This window comes from Penaeus japonicus, unplaced genomic scaffold (genome assembly GCF_977035675.1).
Source record: "Penaeus japonicus unplaced genomic scaffold, GWHDUDI00000001_assembly GWHDUDI00000035, whole genome shotgun sequence".
In the NCBI taxonomy this organism is placed as follows: domain Eukaryota; kingdom Metazoa; phylum Arthropoda; class Malacostraca; order Decapoda; family Penaeidae; genus Penaeus; species Penaeus japonicus.
The window spans coordinates 25,508,858-25,516,357 of record NW_028234437.1 but is presented as its reverse complement, the minus strand read 5'-3'; the positions used below and the strand labels follow the sequence as shown (position 1 = coordinate 25,516,357).

Below are 7,500 nucleotides of genomic sequence, written 5' to 3'. Positions count from 1 at the left end.
CTCTCTCTCTCTCTCTCTCTCCTTCATTCACACACTCACTGTGTTCCAGATGTAGGATCATCCCCATACATTCATTGCTAGTGTGTTGCATAAGAGATAAGATCGTGCAACCCATAACTCGAAAATTCTTAGTTATCGCTGCCACTTGCTCTTGGGGGTGGTTGGTTAAACTCTACGGCCGAGCCAACCACATTTCAAGTTGCCTATTTGTTCGTTTTGTTTAAGATGGGTTTTTGGTGAAGGAATAATGCCTTTTTTAAATGGAACTGTGTGTTTGCTTCAATAAAGAGGTGGCTGGGCGAAAGTTTTTTAAAGTGTTCCAAGTCTCCCCAATTTATTCTTCTTTTTTGAGCGATAGTTAGGTAGATTCAAAGGGGAATAGTTGGTATTTCATCACATTGTCATATGCCCCTCTTGGCATCTCACTCTCTCACTTTCTGTCTCCCTCTCTCTCTCTCTCTCTCTCTCTCTCTCTCTCTCTCTCTCTCTCTCTCTCTCTCTCTCTCTCTCTCTCTCTCTTAAAAATAATCTCTATCTTTCACTCCCATTATTTTTTTCGCTTTTCCATCGCTCTCTCTCCAGATTCAAAGAGCATGTCTTCCTCCTCTCTTCCTCCCCGATTCCCTTTTTCCCGCGCCTCCCCCTCCCCTACATCCATCTATTGTCACCCCCCTACCCCCTCCTTATCCCCTTCCTCCGAGGTTCCGACCAAGTTCCCACTTCGAGTATTATCTATATTTTTCTCTTTTCGCTTTTTTAATTCTTTATTCTCCTCTCTTATATCTCTGTATCTCTTCTTTTCCACCTGTCTTTTAAGTGTCTTTCTCTTTTTTTTTCTCTCACGGATTTTATCAGCAGAAATAAATGGAGAAAACGATAACTTGAAGAAAGAGAAGAAGAAGAAGAAGAAGAAGAAGAAATGATTTCCTCCGGTTTCTCTTCATCACTATTTGCTTTACCATTTTTTCTCTTCTCAGGGAACTTTTACCCCCCCCCCCCCTCATGTCTACCTCATATCCCCCAGTCTCCTCCTTCTCTTCCTCCTCCTCCTACTCCTCCTCCTCCTACTACTACTACTACTACTACTACTACTACTACTACTACTACTCCGTCTCCACCTTCTTCTCCCTTGAAAGCCCTCCTCCTCTTGCCGTCACTCTTTTTACCCTCGAAACTCGTCCTCCACCCTCTCGCTCCTGAACCTCTTTTTCCCTCACTCTCTTCACTCTCAAAGCGTGTCCTCTACCGCTCACCCTCGAAACTCTTCCTCCTTCCCTCTCCCTTATAACCCACCCTCGAAACCCCTCCTCCTCCTCCCCTCACCCTCGAAACCCCTCCTCCTCCTCCCATCACCCTCGAAACCCCTCCTCCCCCCCCCCTCACCCGCGAACCCCCTCCTCCTCCTCCTCCCCTCACCCTCGAAACCCCTCCTCCTGCTCCCCTCACCCTCAAACCCCTCCTCCTCCTCGAAACCCCTCCTCCTCCTCCCTTCACCCTCGAAACCCCTCCTCCTCCCCTCCTCCTCGAAACCCCTCCTTCTCCTCTTCCCCTCACACTCCTCCTCCCCTCCTCCTCGAAACCCCTCCTCCTCCTCCTCCCCTCACCCTCGAGACCCCTCACCCTCGAAACCCCTCACCCTCCTCCCCTCACCCTCGAAACCCCTCCTCCTCCTCCCTTCACCCTCGAAACCCCTCCTCCTCCTCCTCCCCTCACCCTCGAAACCCTTCACCCTCCTCCCCTCACCCTCGAAACCCCTCCTCCTCCTCCCCTCACCCTCGAAACCCCTCCTCCTCCTCCCCTCACCCTCGAAACCCCTCCTCCTCATCTAGCTGTTGTATACTTGCAGGATAACACAAATTTATACATGGTGCTAGAATATGTCCCCGGAGGCGAGATGTTCTCTCACTTACGTCGTCTTGGAAGATTTAGGTAACTACTAACAGTCTAGCAATTAAGGCTTTATTAAAAAAAGAATTAATTAATCATCCGATTTATTAATCCGAGATTTTTTTCTCCCTCCCTTTCCCCTTCCACACAATTGCTTTTCTTCATCTCGTGTTTTTTTTCCCCTCTTTTTGTGGGTTTCGTGTTTCCAGGTTTCTACGGTTATTGCAACGGCTACGACCGGACCCTCGGCATCGAATTTTCCCCTCTAACCCCTTCCCTCCCTCCCTCGTTCCCTCCCCTGCCCCCCATAACCCCCGTACCCCTTTTTGTAAGTGCTGTATCGCGGTGACGTCATCACATACCCTTACAACTTAAGATTTTTTTTTTTTTTTTTTTTTTTTTTTTTTTTTTTTTTTTTTTTTTTTTTTTTTTTTTCAAACATTCAACTCTCCTTGTCCTAAAATCTACATCTTGTTTCCCCCCCTTTGTGTTTTTTCTTTTCGTTTCTACTATTAAATTTGTGGAACGTCCCGCGATCAGTAACAAAGTTAAATTACTCCCCCCCCCCCCTTCCCTCCATACACTCCCCACACATCCCCATATCGCCCTCTCCCCCCCCACCCCCCTAACAGGAAATGATCTCCCCCTACATAACCCCCTCCTCCCCCCAAAAAAAAAACAAAAAAACAACAACAACAAAGAACGTGTTTCGCATTGTTTTTCTCTCTCTTTAATTTTCAGGATAATTCCAATTTGTACATGGTGTTAGAATACGTGCCGGGTGGAGAGATGTTTTCCCACCTAAGAAAGATTGGCAGGTTTAGGTAAGGCGGGTTCTGAACCCCCCCAGAACCTCAAAAAAAAAAAAAAAAAAAGATAAGAGAGACCCCCCCTCACACCCCCCTCCTTGGCTCTGGAGGGACGGCACGCAAGGGTACACTGCTTGGACCTTGCCTTTGCGATCGTGTTAAAGATTTTTGATTTAATTAAATGTTTAATCGATTTAAAGGAGACTGGATGATGATGACACTCCAGATTAGAATTGTGGTTGTTGATCTAGACGATTAGATCGATAATGTTTTTTTTTTAAGTTAGTGTAGTTTCTTTTTTTTTGATAGTTTCGTGTCTTTTTTATTTTCATTAGAATTTTGAAATTTGTTTTTCTTAGTTGAAAAAATTATGATTAATTGCCTTAACTAGTTGTCGATTTTTTTTTTCGGAAATTATAGCTTATATCTGTTTGTATATGTTTCTCTATTATTTATTTATTTATTTATTTATTTATTCATTCATATTAAACAAAGCCGCGCAGTCGTAGATGGAATGTTACCATATTATTTCTAGATGCTTCTGTTACCGTTTATTTCTTTTGCAATGCTAGTTATGCTTCTACTAGCTCGTTCTAAGAGCCAGTTTAGAATGCCTTAGACGTCTTTCTTTTATTCTTAGTTGTCGAATTTTTTTTTTTTTTCTTTATTTTGAACAGTGGATTAACATGAGAGAGATTTAATTAACATCAACCCAGAAGAACATGGAGCCGTAAGAAACATGTGGTTAAATAAAACGGTTAACACACACAAATAAAAGAAAAAGAAATTAACAACCTTGTTCTCACTAACGACAATGTCATGTAACTGTCGATCCTTTTTTTGTACCCTTGCGTGTGGTTGTCCAAGGTGTGACGTAGTGATGACGTAGCGATGACGTATTGTTGACGTTTGCGGTGTTGTGCGCTCTTGTGCTCCCCTTCCCCCCTCCCTGTTACCCCCTCCCCCCTATACATTTTTTTTTTTTTTCGCATCTGCGTTAGATTTTCCTCTTCCCTACTCCCCCTAGCTCCCCCCTCCCCTCCACTGAGTTTCTTAGCCTTACCAGAGCTTGTTTGACCTTGCATGGTTTTGGATAATATCTTAAAACGGGTCATGAGGTCACTCTTGCAATTAACCTGATTGATACAGAGGGAACGAAAGGAATCGAAGAGTAAACAAATTTGATTTTTGTTTATGTCAGGAAAGAAAAAGGGTTCATTTTAAGTGTCGAGTGTGACCTATGACCTATTGACCTGTCTCTTGAAAAAATTGGCTTTGTCCCAAATCACAAGTGTGAGAGTGTATCGCTCCCCCTCCCCCCTCCCCCTCCCCCACGCACATACTCCGGCCCCCTCCAACCCTTTCTTTCACACTTCCCTCTTGTTTCTTGGCCGTAGCTGAAACCGTCACTTTAAAAGAAAAAATAAGTATTGTTGATTACAATTTTATTTATCCAGTGTCCATTTTCTTTTTATCTCAAAAATAATCGTTTTTGCTTTTTATTCAATGTCTATCCTCAGCATTTTTGTTATTGGTGTGACTCTCATGATTATATGAATGACGGTAGCAGCGTGGCAAGCAAAAAGGAAAAACAAATATGGAAGAGCCATTTCTCTCTCTCTCTCTCTCTCTTTCTCTCACTTTTTGTCTCTCTTTCGCCCGCCCGCCCGCCCGCCCGCACGTACCACGAGTTCGCTACTAACAAATCCGGCCACTTATGCCTACGCCCACGCCCATCCATGCTATGATTTGTGTGTGTTTGTGTGGCCCTCTTGTGGGCGTGATGAGGCACAAATAACCCTTTTCCTCCACAATGCGCTTTAATGCACTAGATTTAAGGCAAAGTGTATGAATTTTAAAATGTCTTTCCACTCTTTTTTTCCCTTGCTATTTCTCATTCTCTATCTCTCTTTTTTCTCACTCTTACCCACACGCACACGCAACACACACACACACACACACACACACACACACACACACACACACACACACACACACACACACACACACACACACACACACACACACACACACACTGTCACACACACTCACACATACACACCGCTGACCGACCTTGCATGTAGGCTTATAGACAACTTCACTTCCAAACTTTTTTTTCTTCTAAATACCACTTATGTCGATGGTAACACGTCAGTCTGAATAATAATGATAATAATTAAAAAAACATTGAACAGACCACTGGAACTTCCTTCCCTACCACACCTGCTCAGTGCAACATCTGGGATGGACACTTGCACAATGAATGGCTTAGACCACAGTTATTTTTAGAGTAAATGTTGGTCACGATAGCTAAGCCTTTCCCAGATGTTTGTATGTGCATGTGTGTCTGCGATAGCATGATGAAACATGAGCCAAGACAAGGTTACAGCCTTACCCTGCTCACCTGTGCCCACCCATCCTCATCGCCTGTAATACAGCAGGTGGGGCATTTGATTCCACCTGCTTAAAGCTGTTGTAAGCAGGCTGTCCGCTTAAAAAGAAACAAAAGAAGAGCATCAAGTTCTAGTATAGAGAACCTTGTTGTAAAATAGGATCTCCTTAGAAATGTGTCCACTTATTTTAGGACGTGGAATAGATCCGATTTCTTTTCATTCTTCTTATCCATTTGCTTGTTATGCTCAACCATCGCCGTTGCACCATTCGATGTCTTTTTGTCCCCGTGACTTTTTTTTTCAATAGTGCAACCTAGTCCTCTCGCCCCCCCTTGGTCCTTCCTCGATTTTTTGGCGTTGGACAGACTGACCGAAACCTTCTGCATAGTGTTTGATGCTCTCTCTCTCTCTCTCTCTCTCTCTCTCTCTCTCTCTCTCTCTCTCTCTCTCTCTCTCTCTCTCTCTCTCTCTCTCTCTCTCTCTCTCTCTCTCTCTCTCTCTCTCTCTCTCTCTCTCTCTCCCTCTCTCTCATTGTATTTTGGCTTTGGACGTGTAATTTCCTTCCCACTTTTAACATCTGTATTGTTATCAAGAAACCCACATTAAGACATGGTACCTGAACAACACTATTCCATTGTATCCGCAGTGCCGGTATTGTAGCATCGATGTATTTTGGTGTTGTTGTTTGTCATTTATGAAGCTGCTGTATGGTACTTTTGACTGTGCACTTTTTTATATGCCATTATTTATATCATCTTCCTTTTGTGAGTTTAGTCAACACTGTGGCATTGCTAAATCATGTTCTTAAAAATCAGTCTGTTTTGAATGGTATTTTGTACTACTTCATTAAAAGTCACGCAAAAGTAATTAACTGAGATCAATCTGTCAGTCAGACATTCAGAAAGCCACAATCTGCATCCAGGTAGACAAGAATATAAAGGATAAAAAATGCTATCCCTTTTTTTTCCCAGTTAGAAACACATACTTATGCACTGCCTCTCTCTACCCACAGTGAACCACACTCGCGTTTCTATGCGGCCCAGATCGTACTAGCGTTTGAATACCTTCACTACCTAGATCTCATATACAGAGATCTTAAGCCAGAGAATCTACTTATAGACAGTCTAGGGTACCTTAAGGTGAGGGTATGGATAAGTATTGTTAAGTAGGTTTAAGTTGTTCTGTCGGGGGTCTGTTGGAAGGTGAGTTGTGTCAAGAGCTTCGCATAAAATTGTCATAGTGTCTCATTGGCATATCGTCTTGTTTTGTGCAACGGTGGTAAGTCATGGTTAGTTGTGATTGTGTCTCATTGGCATATCGTCTTGTTTTGTGCAACGGTGGTAAGTCATGGCTAGTTGTGATTGTGTCTCATTGGCATATCGTCTTGTTTTGTGCAACGGTGGTAAGTTATGGTTAGTTGTGATTGTGTGTTGTTGTTTTTTTTAATGTCCAAGAGAAAAGTACATCTGAGAAAAGTACACCTGGCTTCGCTCGTAAGTTTCTCTCCGTCATCCTCAGCTGTGGTAAGCAGTGTGCATCGATCGGCTTCGAATCCATTGTGTGAAATGTTTGTTCCTCATGCTTTACTCGTTGACAAAAAAAAAATGTAAATTCATGGTTATAGAAAAATATAATATGTATATGTATAAATATACCTTTAATGTGTTATTGATATCTATATCCCTCCCATGTGATACAACCTTGACTAACGTTTGTCCTTGGCGGTTGCAGGTGACAGACTTCGGGTTTGCGAAGCGTGTGAAGGGGCGAACGTGGACGCTGTGTGGCACGCCCGAATACCTCGCTCCCGAGATCATCCTTTCCAAGGTAAGGCGTCCCCCCCTCCCCTCTCTCTCTCTCTCTCTCTCTCATATCTATATAATATTTATATATATTTATTATTTATATCTCACCTCTCTCTCTCTCTCTCTCCCCTCCCCCTCCCTCTCTCTCTCTCTCCCTCCCCCCTCCTCTCTCTCTCTCTCTCCCCTCTCTCTCTCTCTCTCTCTCTCTCCTCCCTTCTCTCTCTCTCTCTCTCTCTCTCTCTCTCTCTCTCTCTCTCTCTCTCTCCTCTCTCTCTCTCTCTCTCTCTCTCTCCCCCCCCTCCCTCTCTCCCTCTCTCTCTCTCTCTCTCTCCCTCCCTCTCCCCCCCCCTCTCTCTCTCTCTCTCTCTCTCTCTCTCCCTCTCTCTCTCCCTCTCTCCCCCTCCCCCCCTCCCCTCCCTCTCTCTCTCCCCCCCCTCCCCCTCCCTCCCTCTCCCCCTCTCTCTCTCTCTCTCCCCCCTCTCCCCCCCTCTCTCTCTCTCTCTCTCTCTCTCTCTCTCTCTCTCTCTCCCTCTCTCTCTCTCTCTCCCCTTCCCCCTCCCTCTCTCACTCTCTCTCCGTCCCTCCCTCCCTCCCTCTCCTGTGCCT

General features: G+C 44.4%; 1 protein-coding gene across 1 annotated transcript in view; it reads left to right on the top strand.

Moving 5' to 3' along the window:
* Pka-C1 (Protein kinase, cAMP-dependent, catalytic subunit 1) overlaps positions 1-7,500 on the top strand; it is a gene marked incomplete in the record, with an annotated part of 639,821 nt that overhangs the window by 621,868 nt on the left and 10,453 nt on the right. The window contains 3 exon segments of the mRNA XM_086531135.1: positions 1,847-1,929; positions 6,102-6,228; positions 6,821-6,916. Coding sequence (XP_086387261.1) covers positions 1,847-1,929; positions 6,102-6,228; positions 6,821-6,916 — 306 coding nt within the window.